General features: G+C 41.5%; 1 protein-coding gene across 3 annotated transcripts; it reads right to left on the bottom strand.

Annotated features, from left to right (window-relative positions):
- Nucleotides 1-3,379: 3,379 nt before the first annotated feature.
- LOC109989808 (protocadherin-10) lies at nt 3,380-23,053 on the bottom strand. 3 transcript variants are annotated; one of them, XM_020641682.3, is made up of 5 exons: nt 19,960-23,053; nt 18,878-18,936; nt 18,261-18,367; nt 7,011-7,394; nt 3,380-5,080 (listed from the first exon to the last, which is right to left on the bottom strand). In XM_020641682.3, the coding sequence occupies exons 1-5, from the start codon at nt 22,504-22,506 to the stop codon at nt 5,061-5,063; spliced, it is 3,117 nt and encodes a 1,038-aa protein (XP_020497338.1). In that variant the 5' UTR covers nt 22,507-23,053; the 3' UTR covers nt 3,380-5,060. The 3 variants fall into 3 exon arrangements, with proteins under 3 accessions (XP_020497338.1, XP_020497339.1, XP_020497337.1); XM_020641683.2 differs by having other exon boundaries at nt 7,234-7,394; XM_020641681.3 differs by lacking the exon at nt 3,380-5,080 and having other exon boundaries at nt 6,654-7,394.
- Nucleotides 23,054-23,428: the final 375 nt, after the last annotated feature.

Genomic DNA, 23,428 nt, shown 5'->3' with positions numbered 1-23,428 from the left:
TGAAGTGGCTGGGGAAAAGAGCCCAAGGATGCCTGGGTTTGTGAGTGTGTGTGTGTGTGTGTGTGTGTGTGTGTGTGTGTGTGTGTGTGTGTGTGTGTGTGTGTGTGTGTGTGTGTGTGTGTGTGTGTGTGTGTGTGTGTGTGTGTGCTGACTGATACGAGGGATAACAAGGGAAGAGAGAAAGCATAGCAGCATGTGCGTCTATGTTTGTCTTCTTGGCCATGCCATGTAGGGTGTGTATGTCTGATGAGGTGGCTGTGGTGAAAGGTGATAGGGCCGGACTGTGTAAATGATGTCTGATGGGGTCTCTTGAAAGTCTATTTAGCCACAGTAATGAAGTACGTCTGCCAGGGGAAGAATATGAGGGACAGTCTCAGAGGCTCAGACAGACAGCTAGGTCACCTCACTCAACCTTGTATGGAGAGAAGAAAGAGATGGACAGGATGATTCAGTTGTAATGGCTCTCGTTTTCTCCGTCTGTCTTGAAGTAGAGTTTCACTCTCCAGTCTCCGACTACATCTTTTTTTCATTCTTCTTTTTTTTCTTTAATAGATTGTTTTTTTTCTTTTGATACAGTCCTGTGGTTAACTGCATTTACTCAAGACAAAGCAAGTGAACCTTGAGTTTAGGGCTTTTTTAGCATCACATTTCTGAGTACAAACTGAAATATTTCTGAAGCATTGTAAAGTGGAAACATCTGGTGTTGACACTGAATATCATGTGCAGATGAATGCTTCTTTCAGATTTAAAAAAAAAACTTCTAAAACTACCTCAAATTTTCCAAGTTTTGGAACAAAGTGCTACCTAGTCCAACCTATCCATGATCCAAACAGCTTGTGCACTAAGATAATAGTGTCTCAACATTTGTTTTACCAAGGTTACAACATGGCAATTACACATAAAATGACATGGCGATATGTTGGTATTCACATGAGAAAAAAAAGGGTAAAAAGGCCTTTGATTGCTTCCTGTATCTATTTAAAGGGGATATTTTTACCCTACTCTTAAGTCAGGCAGTCAGAAGCTTCACAGCCTTCAGAAATATGAACTTATATATCAATGACTAATGTTCATTGAAACCTAAACTCGTTGCCTTTCACTCTATTTGTTTGGACAGAGTTATGCACTAACCACTTTAAAATGTTTTGTCAATTGGAAAAGAAAAACCTTGGATTCATAAAATGATATTGGTTTCTAGCGGACATGTTACAGCCAAAGGATCATAAATGACTAAGCGACATCCAGTCCTTGAGATTCCTTTACATTACATTCACAATGTTGTTAATGTAGCCTTATTTAAGGCTTTAGATATATTTTCTATACAATATATATATGATATTCTTTTCAAGATTCTTATTTAAAAGAGGGTGATTAAAGGGAGACGTGTTTCATGCTGTAGAAAGTAAGGACAAAGACTATAAGCAGGCCAATGATTTCCAGGAATCTCCTCGCAATGAGCAGCTCACATTCATTCTGTAATCAGAGGTATAATATCACTTTGAAACCTTATTTGAGTAACTGTACAGTATGAACTCCTTGTTTTTCCTCTACCCCTATGTTTTAGTCTCACACATAAACTATGCTGAATTGTTTTCGTATTAGATTTAAATCAGAACCCCAGGCCATTCATTCACACCAGCCACCACCAGATCAGTCACATGAGTGGGTCATACTGGATGTCCTGGCTTTTAAGAGAAGGCTATCTTGTGATAAACAGATCGTTTCTGTTTTTAGGCTCAAAACAACTTTGTCTCCCACATGACCCCAGGCTTCATTCACAGAAGTAGATCCAAACTCCACCAGTCTTCTTCTTCTGCTTCTAGTGCCTGTTATCTTGTGCCAGACCAAGTAAAGATCATACTGGAGTGAAGGGCTGGGAATGGGATGGCTTTAGTGTTTTTCAAGGAAATGGACAGAAGGCTGGAGTGACAGCCACCAGAAGGTTTTTTTTTGTTTGTTTTAAGTTATTGAGGTCATCGAATGAGGAAAGTAGAGCAAAACCATGGTGATTACATCTTGAAAGATTCTATTGGGACAGCTGGACGTCTTTTCATTAAAATTCATGGACAAGAAAAAAAAAGTGTGAGGATTTTAAATAACAAGCAGGTTCTTGCTTTAATTAGACAAATGGTTTAGTACTTTTGGCTCTGAATGCTTGTACGACATGTTTCCTCTGATTAACAAAGGAGCTTCTTTGGTCCAATTTTACATCCTTTTTTTAACAGTATTTGTATACATGCTAGCAACAAAGCTCTAAGAATGACATTGATGGTCTGTATTTCAAACAGTAAGACAATAACTTGCCAAAATTGGAAGTGTCCTTACAAGTTTTGATTGAATTTCCATATACTTTTGCAAAAGCATAATCATAATCAGTAGAGGATGAACACTATTGAGTTTCGAGACAATGATGTTTTCTTCTTGTTCCAGAAAGCAGAGAGTTTCTAGTTTTTACTGAGTCGTCTCAACAGCTTTTGGATTGATTTCCATGAGCTATGGTACACACATTCATGGTCCCTACAGTTGGGAGCCTAGTTTGGCAGGAGGAGGAAGCTTTCACTTATCCTGTGATCATTTGGAACACAGAGTCATGGGATTGCACAAAACCTTGTAATGAGGGGCGACAGTTGCTCAGTCAGTAGGGACTTGGATAAGGACCCGGAGAGTTACCAGGTCAAGTACACATATGGACCAAATGGACAGAAATTGTGCAGGTAGCTGGAGAGGTCCTAGTTCACTTCCTGACCACTACTGTGGTGCACTTGAGCAAGGCACCAAATTAATACATGTCTATAGGTTTCTGTTAGTGTCTGTGTTTCAGCCTACAGTATGTGTGCTGCATGGAGCAGCACAAAGGAGCAGAAACAAAATGATTCCCCCTCAAGGATTATAAAGTAAAGTAGCTCTATAATGATTGATAGGGTTCTACGGATGATAGCTGTGAATGACTCTGTTTTTATCAAACACAAACATATTGCCCTTTTATTTTGTTTTACTGCCATTTGATGGATTGTTATAAACTTTGGTAAATTGTAACCTGAAGGAGAACATTGGTCGAAATGTTGCAATTAATAAAACGTTTTGGGACATTCAAGCAAGTGTGTGGGGATATCCTCTTCTTCTCTTAAACTGTGGTAAAAACATTGATGTCAACCAGAAGATATATTATTTTGAAAGCAGGACCACCAACCGATCAAGTACTATGGTTAATAAACTATACAGACTAATGACATCCTCTAAGCCGTTTACCCTGAGAACATGCTTAACTAATAGATGAAGATGATTAGCAGCTACAATGCGAACTAAAAAACTATTTTCCTTCTGATTCTGTTCATTGACATTGTGTTCATGACGTGAACATGACAAAACACACGTTAGAGAACTTTAATGACACGTTTTATTTATCACCACTTGACCTGTGTTTGTGTGTGAGAGTGTGCATGTGTTAGTGTGCATAATGCAATACGTTTCACCTGACCTGGTATTGCCTGATTATGTCCATCATTATCTGTGTATACCTCTCCTGTATGATTGTAAAACCTTTGATATCTAGCTTCATTGTGATAGTCCTCTGTTCTGTACATCAACACACACTCCGCTTGTTAAAATACACAACAGGCCAAAAGAACTCAACTGGTGTCTTTGCTACACACAACAAGGCCTAGCGTCTGTGAACAGAAAAGAAGTAACAAATAAGAACATCAACTTAATCCTTGGTTGATGTGAAGGTGTGTGAGCTCCTTCTCATTTGAATCAATACGTCTTGATTTTGTAGCACTTGGTATAATTAGATTAAATGACATAATGAGGTGTAGAAACTAACCAATGGTTACACAGTTTTCAGAAAAAAGTAAACTGTATATATATATATATATTTATATATATATAGTTATATATAGATTTATATTCATTTATACGCTTTTAAAATAGCACAGTAAACACTTTTGCACATGATAAAAACCACTGAGTGTGTCTGATTGTTTATGTATAGGCCAGTGGCACACATCCTGTTAATTGGTCATTTCCCTTTCTTTGCAGTCAGCTCAGGAAGGAACTCGGAAAACTGTTAAATCACTAGTTTATAAATGAGAACATTCACATTTGTGATTCTTTATTGGTAAACTGAACATCAGGATTATTTAGGCGCCCTTTTCTACACAGTGTATAAGTCAAAATCTCCTTCCTGAAGTGGCTAAACTTGAAAGAGGACTGAACCCGTCTCCAAGACCGCACGTTTCTGTCCGTAACAGTAAGTAGGAATATGTTAGAGTCTGCACACTTTAACCACACAGAAAGAACAACTGAAACAAAAAAGAGAAGTTATATAAAGACAGTCAAGTAAAAAAAAAACAGAGTTACAGAATTTATAGTACTGCACATCATTTCTGCATGTCCCCATCTTTTGAATGTCATTTTACACCTGTACAACACCTCCTCTGTTTTTCTCTCTGCTCGTCTAATGCTGTTTCTCTGTTTTTCTGTTTATCACACGGTCCCCCTCCCCCCCTGAGTCTCTGTACAGTTGGCTTAGTGGTGACCATAGAAAGACTGTAGCTAAAGGGTTCTGTGTAACATTGGTTGAAGTTTGTACAGAAACATTTGTTTTTCTTCATGTAAACAGGCACACACAGATCTCTGGAGGTTCACTCCAAAATGTTCACAAGTCCCCAAAAGAAGACACCACTCTGAGTTCATCGGTCCCTCGTCTTCTTGTTTTTGTAATTCCTCTATTTCAGTTCTTTACTTCTGCTGATGACTTTATAATTTCCACATGTCATGTGTAGTGGCCCTGATCTCAGTCCTGCTGAGAAGAATAAGGCCTTGGATTGTTCCACAGATATCTAGAGGTTTACAGCTACTCAGTATTTATGTTTTCCCTCCTCCCTCGGCAACCACTGCCAAGGCTTTGTTACAGCTCGCCAACCCAGATAATAAAGCTTAACCAAGGTTGCTGTGTCCACGTTGTTGTTTGTTTCGTTTTATTTCGCTGTCACTAGCTTCAGTGTTGGTGGTCTAGCACAGAAATTCACGCTGTCTCTGACAGGTCCACGTGGAATGAGCTAGCAAATCCTTTTGCGGGCTGAAAAACAGAAAATACACTTGTTAAGACAAATGGCACCTTATCCCTAGAGACTTTTAATGTGACACAGTCAGCTCAAAATACCATCTTTGAATGGATACATGCCACAAAGCTCTCTCTGTGAAGTTATTTATATACCATTAAGGCTGCTCTGTGCAGTGTGATGCTAAAACTAAAAACATGTCCATCAGGGATGATAAATGTTAAAAAAAAATTGGTGGCTACATAATGCATGCATAGAAAATACACAGACCACTAATTGCTTCATTAATTATCCAAAATGGATCATTAAACATTTATAAAGCCTTTATCAAGGCAATCCTGGTGATCAGAGCATCGCTGTAGCCAGAAGTAGCATACAATGCTATTTTTAAAAGTAGAACATGATGCCTGTTGGTTAATAGAGCATCTGCCTCTGGGACTATTCTCAAAAAATGTTTTACTTCAGACTGATGAACAACACCTTTGTCATAAACGCTCGAGGTTTATTTATTGCAACATACTAGGAAAAGCAGGATAAATCACAAACCAGAAATGTAAAATGAAATATAAAAAGTTGTGGGTTTTCAACTGTGCGAATATGGAGTGCATTTATCCTAACCCTCCGAGGCAGACAAGATGAGCAGACGCTCGGGCTGCTATATTTGGAGCAAAGCAGGCTCTCGCACCTTAAGGCTAAATACAAATTATTTTTCACACAGACCTGATGTGCAAGAGGAAAATTGCTTGGCTCTGTTTGCCAAGACGCAAACAAGGAGAAAAAGAGGTTAGGTTATAGTGCTCATCGTTTACCTGAGAGACAGCTCACAGTCAGCATGCAGTATCATGGAGGATGGTGGTTAACATGGTGGTGACTTGACTGGAAATGACTTCTCTACTGAATGTGTATAGCGAATCAATTCTCTCCTCTTAGAACTAATAGAATATTCATGTGATGTGGAGCTTGGAAAGCAATCGAAAGCTGCGAGACGTGTCCTGCCCGCCTTTTCTAAAGAATCCCATTGTGCTTCTTAAAAAGTGCAAGTGGGGCACTCAAATTTATTCCAATAGATGTCAATATGTTTTATTTGCCATATAAACCCTTCCTTGTTAAAGAAGTTCCATTTCTTAAACAAAACGTGGGTGTGTTACTTGGCACATTAAGAATCTCGACCTCAGGGTTGACAGCTTATCTGGCCCAACTTTTGATCCACAAACAAGCAGACATATATACATTAGACTTGACTTGAATCCTTGTGAAGAAAATGCAGGATTGATTTTGTATATCACCTTTCAGGCTGTTAAGTAGAGAAGTCATTTTGCACGATCAAAACTCTGGACATGGAAAACAGATGGCCTTTACAACATGAACAAATCTTTCTTATATGTCCCTCTCTATGCACTGTGTCCTAACCTAAAAGAAGCATGTATTTGTAGGTTTATGAATATGGCAAGAAATAATGTGACATGTTGTTGTGTTGATGACCTTTACTTATATGAGCATCAGATTCAAAAGGCTAATGGGGGGGGGGGGCGTTTTGTGGGGAAATTTAGAGGAAAAGGAAATAAAGAAAGAAAAAGGGGCCACAGCAGCTTGAAATGAGTCCAATTCAGATTCTGTTTATTAAAAATAAATTGCATGGTTACAAACATTGGAAGGGTTAGGATGGGGTTAGATTATAAATTTTTCAAAGTGGGTTTTGGAGAAGGAGTTAGCAATGATAGATTGCATTTTTTACATAAAAAACAAAAGTATAATAACAGAAAAGAAATCAGATCAACAAAACATAAAGCTTTATCTTTTGAGCTCCTTTAAAAAAAAAATGTTGATGAACAACATCAAAAGTCCAGATCAGAATCAAGAGGCAGATTCATGGTCCCCTCCTTTAGTATCTGTACTGGACCAGACCAAAGTCGTAGGGTCCCAGGGAACTTTCATACTGATACTCACAGAGAAAGGTGGGTTTGTACGGTAGAGTCCCCCTATCATACTCTTTCCTCTCTAGCGTGCTGGAGCTGTACTGCTGCTGTTGCTGATGGAGGTGATGGTGAAGACTGTGGTGTGACTGTGACCTTTGACCGTCCTTGCCAAAGGTGGAGAATGACCTATCGGCGGTCGAGACGGTGGACGAGGTCATGGTGAGTTGATCGGAGAGGTTGACAGAGGAGGGTACCTCAGTGTCGGGCAGCGTGGCGTCCATGCCGGGAACGTGAAGGTTGCTGCGGTAGTCTGGTCCCTGGCGCCCGTCAGACGGCACAAAGGATGGCATCCAACAGCGGTCGGAGTGGCCCAGGGCCTTGCACTCCTCCGTGCAGTTTGAGAAAAGGTCAGCACCTGCAGAGAACATACAGGTGGAGGAGAAGGGGAAGAGTGAAGTGGAAAGATGAAAATGTGGATGATATAAGAAAGGAAAAGTCAAAAGACAGGAGAAGGAGCATGAAAGGAAATGTAGTACAGATATATGGAGTGGAAGAGGGGGAGATGAGAAAAGGGACCAGGAGAGAGAACATAAGTTAGCAATCATTTGCCAATGTCGCAAGCAGAAAAAGTGCAGCGAAAGCTATTCATCAAAAAGACAAGGCCAACATTGATGAAGCGAATTGTTTGTTTTTCATCCTCACCTCATTCATTTCAAATGAAATGTGCAATCAAAGTGATGTGGTGTTGTGAAAACATTTCAACCCCTCTACACATCAACATCCTCACACTCACAATTGATTTCCAAACACCAAGAGACAAACTGTGGATCTATATTCCATCATCGCTACACAAAAAAAAAAAACACAATTATCTTAAGAAATGCCTCACAAATACCAACACAATATTCACTGGCTGCGTAATCAAACTACAACGTCAATCATCCCGACGCAAGTCCACAAAGACTGTAATTGGCACAAAAACAAAACATCAAAATAAAGAGATTAAATTAACATTTGAAATGATATGATAGAATAACACATTATCTCTCTCTCTCTCTCTCACACACACACACACACACACACACACACACACACACACACACACAACCAGCAGGAAGTAGCTACCAGTTATGTTCATTATACTCTCTTAGAAAGAATAAAGGGGAGAGTAGGGGGTGGCAGAGAGATTATAAAAGAGAAGAGAAAAGAACATGAGACTTGAACAAAGTCCTCATAATAATGAGACTCTATTTGCGTGCTGGAGTCTTAGTTCTCCTGCAGCTTTCAGATGAAGCTTCGGCAATGTGGGGAAGCGTTGAGGATGGCGGCATCAAAGCAAAAGATGAGCAGTTTAAGGCTAGAGGAGAAAAAAAAAAGGGATACATCAAGGAAGAGGGACAAAAAAAACAAAGATATGTAATCTGTAATTCCAATAAACTGAGATGGCTCCAGATCAAAGGGTCCATTTACACAAGTCTATTCATCTGATCCATCTCACTGATAATGACATCATTTATCTGTAACAAAAAGCAGACCAACACACAACAAACAATGTAGTATACGTCTACATATCAAAAGATACCAGGCTGTGTAACTGAGTATGAACAAAGGATTAATCCTCGAGGGATAAACCAGAATATTACTTTTCATAATCAAGATTGATCATACAAAAAAAGAAGAATGAAGATAACTTTATATTTATGGGCAAAATATAAGAAAGAAAAGACCTGTGTGTATTCAATTCTGGTCTTTGAAGGGGGAAAAATACTATTATAAATCCACCCCCAACACATTCAGACTAAATCTCCAAATATCAGCCTTTCACAGATTATGGATTATCTTCTCCGTAAATGAAAGAGGTAAGTACCGCGAAAGTGTCAAGAAAAAAATGAAGGAGCAGGCAGTCAAATATTTCACTTTTGCTTCCCTTGTTCCCCCTCAGATACAAGTCTGTGCATTTCAGACATTTGTAAATGATGACTTCAACATACTCGCCTAAAACCCAAAATGTTGGAAAAATACTTTGACAAATAAAATAAAACTATTCAACTGAAATCCATTATTTTCACAAGAGCATATGAATTGTCCCCATGACGACAAGCCATGAGTGTAATTTACATTCTAGAAGGGAAAAATCCCTGCCTATAATTTCTGTTGCTTTAGAGTGATTAACAAAAGCCTCTTCAAACTGTGTGACATGGCACATGTGTTTTTTTTTTACCCCCGCTGTGTTTTGAATCTTAAACTCCTTTCAACCTGCAGATGTATCAGAACAGACAATCAAATCAAGACGTATAACCAGCATGTTGTTTGGAAGAAAAAAAACATTCCAACCCAGATCAAATTCTGTGACAATTAAAAAAGATCCAAAAGAAACATTGAATAGAGAAGTATCTGTCAGTACAGTGAACTGCACACAGTCTCTTCTGTCCTCGCTATCAAGGTAACAAAAATTTATCTAAAAAGGATAAGTGGTTCAATACTGGAGGAGGAAAAAAAAAATTTTTGCTTTTGTATTTTCTTCTCTGTCTTTCAGTTTGGTTATGTTACCATTATCATAATTTATAGAAATATTTGTTACCAGTTTTTAATGTATGTTTTCTTAATTATAGCCGGTAAGCTGCTGAAACAAAACAGCACCCTTATCAAGAGGCAGCCCAAACTGAAAGGAAAGAAAAGTCAGTGTGTAAGCGAGTGTGTGGTGGTCAGTTCTTTTTCTGTCATTTGAAAACCCCTCATGATATAATTCAAAATTAAAATACTTGTAAAGCTTTGACTTTAATTTAGTAAAATATGAGTTTTTGTGAGGACAAATGTCGTCCAATGGACATGTAAATGCAATACACAAGAATTACCACTGGCTCTATTTTTGTATGCCTGTGTGCATTGTGTGAATCTAATCATGTTGCTAATTCAGGTCTCACAGGGAGCGAGACAGGCAACAAAGACTGTGCAGTGCCCAGAGAGCCAGAGGAGACACAGGGCTTACAGACAAGGGAGTGCAAGGGCCAAACAGACGGGGGAGTCACAGATTTCACAGACGGAGACAGCAGGCAGGAGAAGCAGCAAGACTGCAGGAACCAAAAGGAGGGAGAGGGGAGACCTTTGCAATCACAGATGGAAATAAAAAATGACCAGAGGAGACAGTGGGAGACCCAGGCCCTCGCAGATGGAGATGGGAGAGGGGTGACACAGAGGTAGGCTGAGAGGGAGACACATTTGATTATAGAATGCCATGATGAAAACATAAGCTGTTTCATACTCTAACCCTGTATGGAAGCCATTTCCTATATCCTTATCTAACTATGGAGATGTGGGGCTGGAGCCTATCCCAGTTACGGAATGAAAGAAAATGCATGTTGAAAAGAAAAATCTAAATGAGCAATTATGCTTCAACTTTGATTTGAACAAAAGAGGATTAACAGCACAGTTGTGTTTTCCTATGGGATATAATGAGCCTACAACCTGCTTTTAAACTCTTCTGAGTAAAACTGCAGAAACACTTGGCTTGAAGGCAAATAGCTGCAGAATGTTTGACAGTGTCTTGAAAATTGCATGTATTTTATTTCACAAATAGATTTAGCATGTTTTTTCTTATAAAGAGACTGTTTTACTCTGTTTCATCTGCCTGGTCCAAAGATATAGCACCAGCAGTGCTTTTGCTGCCAAAGGGTTTGTTCCTTTTTATCACCACCTAGCACATGCGGGTTGTGCTTCAATGGAAGCTCTGTACTGAAGGGAACACACTATGATCTGGTGGAGAACAAAATCAGCAATCTGAAAATGCCCTGAAAGGCAGCTTCTGTGAGTGAGTGCAGCATTTAGTTGCATGGACCCTGTGATTCAACCGACACTAAATCTATATTTATAATTGTCTCTAAAGGAGCATATATTCATTGCATTTTTTTACTTGGATCTTCTGCATATATATGTGCACTTCTAAAACATAAGGGTGTTGACCTAATGCCTTAACGTCTATGTTTTTCCATGGACGAAGTGGGTGATTGCTAAAAGGCATACACTTCTAAATATACCAAAAATATGGAGTTAGATCAGTCTCAATATTCACAAATGTATTTCAATGCACACACAAATATATTTCATTCTATATAAATGTAAAACAAATCAACAAATAAAAAAATAAGATTCACAAATGTGTTTCTGATTCACACAAATATTTATAGTTTTGTATATATGTAATACAAATCCACAAATATATAAAGTGTTCAGGCTGCATTTACAAACTGTTTGTCATTTGTGAACCTATAAAATATAGTTGACTTTGCAGAAGCCTGGTCTGGTTGTAAACGTGATAACGATAGTAAACAATGGGTCCTTCAAAAGCCGCGGCCCCAACACATCGGCCGGAATATCACCAGTTTATTCAACACCAGTTAAACCAAAGACACATAGTCAATATACCCAACACGATAAACAACTTTCCATATAGTACGACAATCACAGAGACTATTTGTGCTGGTCAGATTAAAGATGACTTAGTCAGACAGCTAGTCTGCGCAGATGCAACGTTAAAGTGATCACATTAAATCATATCCTTGAATCTACGCTACTGTGATTGGCTGAATAGAAAGGAGACATCTGATTGGCTACAGACATTTCTCTGCTGAACAAAATGCATTTGTGAATCTAGGGGAGTCTCAAAAATCCCACACACAAATGCAGTGAGGTTCACAAATGACAAACAGTTTGTAAATGCAGACTGAACACTTTATATATTTGTGGATTTCTATTACATATATACAAAACTATAAATATTTGTGTGGGAATCAGAAATACATCTGTGAATCTTATTTTTTTATTTGTGTTTTATATTTATATAGAATGAAATATATTTGCGTGTGCATTGAAATACATTGGTGAATATTGAGACTGATCTAACTCCATATGGACAAATCAGCAGAAAGGCTGAAGCACAGGTGCAAAACTTAATATGCAACTATGCAGATGGAACATATGCATACTGGTCAGGATGCAGAGTTATTATCATGGTATTATGAGAAAGGCTCCATTTGTTCCCCATTCCTCATCCCTCAGAATATTACTAAACAAGCACCAGAGCACATTGTATTCTGGGTGTAATAGTCTGTAGCAGTCACTCACTTATCACTTATTTCTAAACTACACATGGATTTTTGCCTGGCAACTCACTTAAAAAAAAAAAAAAAACATCAACACATATGTTTGCAAATACACAGGTGCTTAAAATATTCTCTTAACACTGATATATGTAAATGTACGCAAGAAAACAGGCAGACAGGCCGTGACACCACATGACACCCAGTGGCTGTTGATTCCCGTGAAGCACCTTTTCCTCCTCCGGCAGGAAGCAAAATAACAACCAAAACAGTGACTGGCGATGACAGGCCCTGCCAGCAGTCTTCTCTCTCATTGTGACCTCATCAGACAGGAAGAACACATGCACACTCACGCACGCACGCACGCACGCACACACGCACACACACACACACACTCGTGTAACCACGCTACACAATGCAAACCCAATCAACTTGCTAATAAGCAATCAGCTCTTCTGGATTACTTTTCACTGTTTTTTTTTCTTTTTCTTTACACCCTCGAGTGTTTCAACATCCTGAATCCTTATGATTTGACTAATTGTGCTGCCTGACATCCAGCGACAGGGAGCAGAAATTAAGGAAAACAAATCCACCAAAAGCATGTGCTCCATGTTTGAATTCACTTTGAGGGCATATATCTGCTGCTTTCAGGTTTGCAGTAATTCCCTCCATACTCATTCATCCGTCTGTCAACCTTTCTCTGTGTCTATTAGTCCCTCTGTGCGTCTTTCACGCCGTTTTTGTCCCGGCCTCTCGTTATTTTCTCCAACATTTAATCCTCTTTGCCTATTTCTCCCTGTCTCTTAATCCCCTTTTCTCTTTTTCAAACAAACACAAAATAACGTTCTTGTCCCCCAGGTAGAGTGTGTCTTCTCTCCATACCTCTGTTTTTCATCTTGTCCTCCAGTGCTCTGCAGAGAGAGCAGACACAAATGTCAATATTTGGACAGCAGCGAGGACAGCAGGGGAGTAACAGAGATTCCTTGCAAAGAGTTGGCCAGTGAAGCTGTGATGAGTAAACCATAGACCTCCCAGGACCAAAAAAGAACAAGACGGCACCTGCCATATTGAGTAGTTCCACACGGAGAAATTGTTCTGTGTCTCTGAGAGGGATTTCATGTTTAATATACTGCAACTGAACTGGGAAGAAGAGCCAAGATGGCCTCTTGCCCTTTAGAGTAGATTTGATTGATAAAAACCTCTTTCAAATGTAAGACCAAAGATTCTGGATTGATGGTATCAGTTAAAAAAAGCCTTGACCAAGCTATGTCTCAGACACAAGCATGTGTAGACTGGCACCTCTTGAATGCGTCACTTATGGGTAATGTTTTTTTTTTAAATTCACTTATTCAGATCATTTTCTCAATTTTCTCAATTTTGTCCATAACACTTAACGCACCACTAGGGATGACATTGTTAACAAAAGTAAATTGAAAATACTTTGCATAAGCGAATAGGTTGGCAAGGTTTTCAAGAACAAAAAACAACTTTCTTTCAAGCAGGGGGTTTGTAGGTCTATTCATCCCAATATCAAGGTTGTGTTTGTCCTATATTTGGTTCTAAGAGAGTTACATTTCACGTTTAATTTCCAAAGTTCCTCAAAAAAAGAAATACTCATTTCCAACTAGCCAGCTAGTTCCAAAAGCCAGAACCCACACAGATTGAGAACTTGATAATAGGGTTCTGCCACATTGATCTTAATTGCTTTAGTTGGAGTAAAGCTGATATTGAGTACAGCAGAAATCTTCATAACAACTAATTTCCCAATGAGACAGAAATGTGCTATAATCTGTAAACTTGTAGTAGCCAATGTATTTTCTCCTCATGTCTAAGAAACTGAAATTGTAAGCACAATGTTTTAAGGTAAAGGAAAGATGGTCAAAATGTAAAAAATAACTTGACAAACAGAAATTCTTCTTTCAACCTATTGCACGGATGCAAACACATGTATTGGCGTTGTGCAAATGTGCACACATAGAGCCCAGTTTATGTGTTGCATCCGAAAAGCATAAAGTGTAAATGAAGCTATATATCACATATCAAATTTCAGATTATGCAGATTTACGAACACATATTGTATTTGAGTCTTTTAAAAGAATTTAGCATTGCAGCCAGACTAGAGCAGATGTCCACTGATTTAAATCTCTCAGCAGAAAGGATAATATTTGTGTCACTCGCGGCCAGAGCATGTTTATGGCTCTCAGGGCTTTGCTGGGACTTCCATTAGTCTTACTGCGTTCTGTTCTAAATGTTCAAGGCCTCAGTTAGAGGCAGTGAGAAAACATCTTTTTTTCATATTTTGTTCTTGTTTTTAAGCAGATTCAAGGCATATTCATGCATACTGGTACTGTTAGTGAAGAAGGCTTCTGTCCTCCTTTTTATTCATTTCAGGGTTAGGAACACTTAATGTGCAATTCAGTTCAAAGAGCAGTTCATTCAGAGAGAGCAGCCTATTCACACAAGAACATATCCATTAAGGCACTCCACACTCTGTGTATTCATAGTGATTATTTTACATGGTCCTATTGTATTTTTGATTTATTTCAAAACAGAACTCAATTCTTTGAAATGATTATGCTCCCCCATCTACGGTATATTAACAATGTTTAGAAAATGTCATGTTACACTCTGAGTTGGAGATAAGAAAGACACTTTGCAGGGACTGAAGTCGTCCATTTAATGAGTTAATCGAATCGACTGATCTTTCCCTTTCACCGCCTTCATTGACTTTTATTGACATTCAATAAGGCAGTCAGTTCAGCCACAGTGTGACCCATTACGCTCTGTACATCTTGACCATTTCATCCTGTTTAGAGGGTGTACATTTTAGGACATCTGTCATTACCCTTTCTCAGGTGTTGTGTCGTTATTTAACGTGGGAAATAAACTCTGTGTTTTCTGATCTTCTTTGTCTTGGAGCTCTGAATATCTTTGAAGGCAATTTTGAGATGACACATCATTGACAAAACTAATAATCAAGAAATTGATCAGCAGAAAATCAATGATCAAAAGGAATATATCATGTTAATAAAATGTTTTCTTAACTTTGAGGTTTTCCATTAAGTGACTTTTCCACGCATCCTTAATGGAGAACATTCATGCTTTTCTTTACTTCTCCTCCTTCACTTTGAGCAAGGTCACTTTTTCATTTCATTTCGTGAGCTTGTGAAATAAAGCAGACATTTGTTTAAGTTTCATGGATCACAGAGTCAGGGATCAGTTTCTCGGGCCTGAGCGGAGGGTGTTTCAAAACTCTCGGTGCTAAATTCCTCTGACAGCTCACTGACATGGGAAACTGCAACACGGTGCCCGCCACTAATTCATAATCAGCCATCTAATACACCGTTGCCAAAGTGATTTAATTGTCCCATTTGTCACGGCTGTTGTTCTCACCACAACAAACGTCATGATAATGATGATTTCCCGTCTCCTGCCCGTCATGCATGACGGCTGATCGAAGGTTTGTGTGATGCCACATCTTTTCACTGATGTATATTTGATCCCCCTCTTATCTGGAATATCATTTAGACTTGGTTGTTCCCTTTCTCTGCCAGCATCTTAAAGTATAAGTGGGGATATTTAAGAAAAAAATGTCTTATTGAAATCCATTGAGGTAAAAAAAGAATAAGGGGTGCTAACAGGTGTGATAGTGGAGCCATAGTGCCTCCTCATGCAGCAGTGCCTCACTCCAGACATGCTGCTTTCACAAAAGCCATTTGCCTGCTTTTTTTAAAAGGTATCCGCTGATATCCCAGCCTCACAGGCAGTGTCCCTTTGATTTAAAACCAAGTCAGGAGACTTATTTTCTAAAGTGTCAGACGAGCGGCCGAGCGGGAAGCTGCGGCAGGTGTAGTTGATGATATGCCAACTGGAAATGGTTTTTCCTTGATTTGAAATATTCTGAGGAGCACCAAAAGGGAGAATGTGCCGGGCGCAGTCCCACGAGGAAACCTTGCCTCCAACCCTCCTTTGATAATTGCTATGTAAAGGTTCTGGAACTGAATTACTGATCAGCCGAGTGTTGCGGAGAAGCAACGTGTGAGGGAGACAGAATGAAGGATGAGACCCTGTCACGTACCCGAGAAAGATAATACATGTGTAAGAAAAACAACATACACAAACAGAAAGCAACTACTAGATCTGTGTATGCATGTGCACACAAAAGTCGCTTATGTTTAAAAACACTGTATACATTATACAGCATACAGACATGTGGTCTATAAATAGCCTTTGCTCTTGCTGGTTCAGTTTTCTGTAATAATCACCTAAAGTTAGGTTCACAAAAACTCATCCACAAACATAGTGTACAACCCACACCAGTGACCAACAACCTTCTCGTCCCTTCTCAGTAAAATAAGTCTCACATATCGCAAGAGACAAATGAGCCTTGCGTAAGCCTATATAGGCAATATATACCTGGCAGAGGGCCAACAACTTGCTACCACTTTCTCTTCTCGAACAGAATCTCATTGAAGCTTCCCAGAGCAACGTCTCAGAGGAAAACTCCTTCTCAATACAGACATCATCACCTCGCCTTGTTTTCTCCTACACAAAACACACACACAGAAACACATTACATACAGGTACAAACCCCTACATATTGAATCAGACAACAGTCAGCCTGTACACACACACACACACACATAAACACACACACATTCTGTCTGGTTTTGTTGTTTACAGAAGTCTGTGAAACTCAAGTTCCCTCTTTCCAAAGAAACCAGTCGTGTGATATTACCTCCCATGGAGTGCTAAGCTGTTGCCTTATAAATCCAACATGAGAGATAAATCAATGTTGTTCAGAGCCAAATGAAGCTGAGACAACATGTTGCTGGTCCATAAATGTGGTCTTGTTACCAGTAAGAAAATATGTGATGCAGTACTCCACAAAAAGAAGATTACTTTCTCAGTCTTGGTGTTACCTGCATGTAGGTTAGGATGCATATCACATCAGTTACACATCCATGAACCTTTTGAGTATACCACTGCTAAAAACTGTTGTGAAAATCAGTCAAACTGCATTATTGTGCTGTTCCAGGTGTTTCTACCATACATAATGATTGATGATGTATGTATCAACATCCATGCTAATATTCATTTTACAAAAAGTTGCATTCACGAGGAGTAGAGGAACATGTCTGTCTGATTTCTTTCAATTCTGCATTTCAGTCTCGCAGCCAGTTTCATCAGCGAGCCAGGGAAGTGACACTACCAACGCTGCTTATTAGTTCTCACTTTGGGCTTTGTTCATTAATAATGTCAAACACTGTGCAGCCTGATGAGGTTCATTCACTATCCTACAACACCTATCAAATCTGCTCTATTTGTATTCGCAGCACTGATATGATATTTGGCAGGCTCAGGCCTAGGCAAGAGCCCGGTGCAACAATCCCTCAGAAGAAAAGGGCAATTCAATATGAAATGAGTTTTTGTATTGCTCTACTTTTTGTCTGACTCCAATTTGATCAATAAACAGGTACTAACCTAATACAATTTAAGAGCAAACAAAGGGCAGGCGGGGGCTTATGACGGGACCTAAAGCCTTGTACGGACAAAATATTGCACAGTTAAGTGTAAAGAGAGAGAGAGAGAGTCATGAACTAGAGGGGATATGTCATAGTTCTTACATGATCTACTTACCTCAACTCATTATAAAATCAAATAATAAATAGGCTTCTGATACGCCTGATCAGTTGGTTCTGGAACAAACAAAGCAGCATACACATGCTCATTGAAAGCATCATTATATCAATTTAGCTTCTATGCCTTTTCCTCCCCTTGAGTGAATCTATTGATTAGAGTCACGAAGGCAATGTAGACATCACCCTGATTTGCTCCAAGTCACTGTCCTTTCAGCACCACTCAGTCAAACAGCAGAGAGTTACAAAGGGAAAGGTGGAACAGAAAGGAGCAGAGAGAGAGAGAGAGGGAAAGATCTCCCCAAATGTTCCTCCTTTTCACCGGGGTGTGAAATACAATCAACACCTCTGGGGCCTGTTTGTGCCAGCCAGCCAACCAGCAACACCGGAGCCCGGGCCTTCACACACTCAAATTAAGAAAATTAAAAGCCACCCATTCGCACCAACAGTTCAGCATTTTAACCATACACAATCGCAAAACATACACACTATGGAACCAAGGGAAGGAGTGGGGTTGTGTAATAAGATGATTTAGGGGTCGCTCACCGGCTGGATGCCCTCGGTTGGTGGCATCGTGGTCACTGTCCCCTTGTTCACTGTCGCCATGACCACTGTCTTTGGAGCTGACAATGTCTGCCTCTTGGAACGCCGAGCTGGAGAAGGCAGGTCAGTGAGGGAGGGGTGAAGAGAGATATGTCAGGAAAAAAAAGGAAAAAGGTGAGAAAATAAGGCAGGGAGAGAGGTCCAGATACAATATGGGTTGGAGGATGATGAAAGGAGAAATATTAGAAATCAACACCATATTAAAAGAGTCACGGTGGCCGTCAAGTCTCTAAATTGAATGTTACACATGGCATGTAATGAAATCCAGCATTAGAGCTTTAATGGGCGCTGCTCTGTCAGTTATGGGACTGAAGCCAAATTGAAGATGAACATTATGGATACATTGGGAGCCATGTTGCTTCTCAAAGCCACAATTAACGAAGCAGAATATACAGGGACCGCCCTGATGGGTGTAATATTCCATTTTATTGATATGTGAATAGACTGTGGCTCCATGGGGCCTATTGAATGTTACAGGTCTTCTGAGAGTGAATGATTTGTGGCTTACTAGGTTTTTGCACGTTATTAATAATAAGGTGTGTGTTTGTGCTTTTCTCTACCTGTTGACACGTCTGGGTCTGTCCACCAGATAGCTGAGTTCTGCTCGTTGGTGTTTTGTCTGAAAGACACATGAACAAATATTAATATCTATACTGAGACATACACCATGCACCAAACTGACCACACACACATATGCATACAGTGGTTAGTTAGATTCAACTGTGGCATCTAGAGGCCTTGTGCCCACGATCCGCGCATCCACTTGCTGAGTGAGTGGGCGAGAGGAGACGAGAGCAGGGGGGAGCAGGGGAGAGAGTGGGTTAGGGCGGCAATTGAATGCGTAAATGATTGAGCCGCCCGTTGCTGAAACTGAACAACCTTTGTTCATGGTGCTGCCGTGCTGGGTCGTGCACAGAATATTTAACGCACAGGAAAGGCAAGGCTGTGACTGGCTGTCTGGCTCAACTCCAGTCTCACCGTAATCAACAAAAAGCCCCTTACTCCACAGCTCCCCGAGCAGAGCTCACGAGCTATACAGAGGGGCCGTCAAGTCACTCCCCGTCTTCTATAACATAATACATCAACCAACAAGGGCTTAAGGGGGAAAGTTAATCACGTTCTGATGTAACAAAACTATCTGTCCTTGGGTTTTCGGATAAATGAATACATGTATTTCATGTATTTTCTCCTAGCCGCACATTATATTATTTGGATTCAAAATGATACTCATTTCCTTACAGGTGACCAAAATAGAGCCTCTGCACAAGACAGACCTTTCTATAGAAACAGAATGTTATGCCCAAATTCCGGCACGCTTGGGTTTTTTGCGCGCCATATAACGGCTGATGTGACAGTAAAAGGCCACATGGGATTGAACAGTTGAATTAATCAGTCATTACGCACGACGATGATTAAGGCCACTGTGCAGAACAACCAATAGATACCACTTTACCCTCCCGGACACTCTGCTGTGCACTTTTGGATAACATACTTTAACATGAAGTAGACACAGCTGGTTATTTCTGACGGATCTTTAAAATTGGGTTAACCCTTTAAATTCTGGTTTGGTGCATGTTGAATACATTTTGAAGGGGGTTAAGTGTAGCCCCCGGCGACAGAGCCTGATTCAGGCTTATCTTACCTCATTAGAGAGAATACTGCCATTGGATATAATGTCCGGTTGTTGGTCACTGTAACCCGTGACTATGGCGCCGCAGGGGTTGGTGTGATCCGTGTCAGTGCTGCGGGAGGGGCTGCACGGTTTGAGGAACATGAGATCCGTCTTTGCGGACTCCGGTGTCAAACACACCTGGTAGCAGTAGGAGTTCTGGTTCTGGTGGTGGTGGGACCCGAAGCCACCTCCCACACCGCCCACACCAGACTCCTCCACGGGCACCTGCCCCACGGGGCCAACCCCTGACGTCACGTTGGTGCTCTGAACTAACATGATGTCGGATTTACTCAGCTTCTTCTGTTTCCGGCCACGAGCCCCTCTACTACAGCACGAGCTGCAGCACAGGCAGCACTCACCGGCCAGCAGACACGTGTACAGGTTCAGCTTCTTGTCCTTTTGGCAGCGCACGGCCAGCACGATCATAGCTAGGAGGAAGATGAAGGACACGGAGCCCAAGGCGATGATAAGAATGAGGGTGAGGTCAAGGGAGGTCTCCTTTGCCCTGGAGGCTGAGCCGCGATCCCCGCTGCGGCCTTCGACCACACTGTCCACTAACATTACACTCACACTTGCCGAGGAGGAAAGGGGGGGCTGCCCGTGGTCCCTCACTTCGATCAGCAGGTCGTAGTAGCCCTGCGGGTCACGCTTTGGAGATATCCTGCGGGCTGTCCTTAACTCGCCTGTCCTCCAGTCCATTCGGAACATTCCCATTTCATTGCCCCGCAGGATGCTGTATGACAGCCGTGCGTTCTCGCCATCATCCGCATCCATGGCCACAATGCGCGTCACCAGGTAGCCCGGCTCCGCAGAGCGCGGCAGGTGTTCTTTGGCTGTGCCGTTTTTACCGATGGGGGCTATTACAGAAGGAGCGTTGTCATTTTGGTCAACGATGATCACATTTACTGTGGCATTAGAGAAGAGTTCAGCCGCACCGGAGTCTTTAGCCTGGACCATGAAACTGAACTCTTTGAGCTGCTCGTAATCAAAAGAGCGCAGCGCGTAAAGGTAGCCGGTGTCCTGGTTTATGGACACATAAGTGTCCACAGACATACCCTGTATGTCACACTCCAATATGGAGTAAGTAATAAGAGCGTTCTGTCCTATATCAGGGTCTAAAGCACTCACAGCGTGAATGAACGCACCAGGCACATTATTCTCAGTCACATACACATCATAAACAGCCTGCGTAAAACGGGGAGCGTTGTCGTTCTCATCAGACACGTGCACTTTTATGGACTTGCTGGTGGCGAGTGAGGGCTGACCCTTGTCTTTGGCCACCACAGTTATGGTGTAAGAATCTGTGTTCTCTCTGTCCAGCGGTCCGTCTGTCACGATGGTGTAATAATTTTTAAAAGACGATTTCAGCTTAAAAGGGACATCTCCTAATATCTCACAGCTCATGTGTCCATTCTCACCAGAGTCCCGGTCTGAGACACTGAACAGTGCGATGACGGTGCCCGGGGCGTCCTGCTCGCTCACGGATTCAGTCACCGTGCTAAAACCAATCTCTGGTGTGTTGTCGTTAACGTCCACGAGTTTGACCAGCACTTTGCAGTGAGCGGGGACCGCATTGGCCCCGAGATCTTTAGCCTGGACATAAATCTGGTGCGTACTACTCTCTTCATAGTCCACCTCACCCGCGACCTCTATCCTGCCTGTTCGTGCATCAATATTAAACAAGTCCTTTATCCGCGGGGCGTTATGATTGCTGAAAGAATAAACAATTTCCCCGTTTTGTCCCTCGTCAACATCAGTGGCATTGAGCTGAATGACCAAAGTGCCAACAGGGGAGTTTTCCCGCAGGTTGACGGAGTAAACAGTCTGGTCAAAGGTGGGCGCGTTATCATTAGAGTCAAGAACTTTAACGACCAGGAGTGCCGTCCCGGTCCGCTGCGGGATGCCCCCGTCCACAGCCGTCAGCACGTAGCGATGCACTGCCTGCTGCTCTCTGTCCAGTGACTTCTCCAGCACTAGCTCTGCGAACTTGTTCCCGTCGCTCTGCGTCTGCACGTCCAGGTAAAAATAGTTATTATTCGTTATGGCATATGTGCTCAGCGCGTTAGTGCCCACGTCGGGGTCGAAGGCATTTTCGACCGGGAAACGGGTCCCGGGAATCGCGCTCTCCGATATTTCCACTGAAATGTCTGTCTCGGGAAAGCTGGGCGGATTGTCGTTGATATCCATCACTTCAATTTCTACGCGAAAGAGCTCCAGTGGGTTCTCCAAAAATACCTCCAGGTGCAATAGGCATGGGATAATCTGTTTACAGATTTCTTCCCGGTCAATTTTCTCCTTCACGACAAGCGCACCGTTTTCTAAGTTCACCTCGAGATAAGGTGTTCTTGAACTAGGCACCGTCTGAAAGCGGCGAGCGGAAAGTTTGGTAATGTCCAACCCCAAATCCTCTGCAATATTTCCAACGACGGAGCCAGGCTCCTGTTCCTCTGGCACGGAGTAGTGTAGCTGAGAGACAGCTCCATCCAGGATGGAGAGCAGAAATAGAAACCAAATCATCTCCTCACCCTTTCACAAAGTGCACTTCAAGACGAAACCAAAAAAGTGTTATTCCTTTTTTTACAAGCAATGAGCATTTCCCATTTCCTCTGTCCGCAGAAAGGCAGTGAAATAAACAGCAACAGGGCTGTCCGATGGTGAAACTCCTTTCCTTTGCCTCGGGTCAGTGGAACATCGTGTCGTTTCAGCTGTGAGAAGCACAGCCATTTGATCCGAGCTTCTCTGTTTTAATCAATTCTGCAGCGGTCTGTGAGTTTTGGCGTCAGCGCAAACATTGCAGGTTGGAGCCAGAACACAAAGCCACTTCTCTCTGTGTCCCTTCTTCACTTTTAAGTCTCACAACAACATATTCCAAACGAGCAGTGAAAAAGGCAAAAACTCCTCTTTGCGCGCCGCCGAAACCTTAACAAATGTAACTCCTGATTAAAAGCTGGCGAATAACGGGACTTTCTCTCTATCTCACTGTGTGAGGATGTAATCACTGCGCCTAAGCGCTCAAAGCGGATGATGTTCTCAGCTCGGCTTCTGTAAGGCGAGTGGGAGCAGCGGGGTTGGTTTTGCGCACAGCTCCATTCCCCACCAGCCAATGGTGTTCTCAAACACCGGGTGTAATGGCACCTGATTGGGGCTCTGCAACGCCAGCCAGAGCACACATCGGACCCTCATAACAAAACCAGTTAAGTGCTGTTGCGCTCCCATCCTCTTCTCCCCGCTCTCCTCGAGGCCCGACCTCACTTTATAACAGGGAAATTAAATGTTTTACAAATCCATTGAATTAAGAACGTCGAATAATGGAGGGTGACGGTAAGCATCGGCGGGGCAGTTTGTGGTTCATATAGCAGCTACCATTGCATTGATTGTATTTCTTAAATATTTCATTTGAAATATGATATTATTATTTTCTCTCTTTAAATTCCAGTAT

This window comes from Labrus bergylta, chromosome 1 (assembly GCF_963930695.1).
Source record: "Labrus bergylta chromosome 1, fLabBer1.1, whole genome shotgun sequence".
In the NCBI taxonomy this organism is placed as follows: domain Eukaryota; kingdom Metazoa; phylum Chordata; class Actinopteri; order Labriformes; family Labridae; genus Labrus; species Labrus bergylta.
This window is presented reverse-complemented; position numbering and strand designations above follow the sequence as displayed.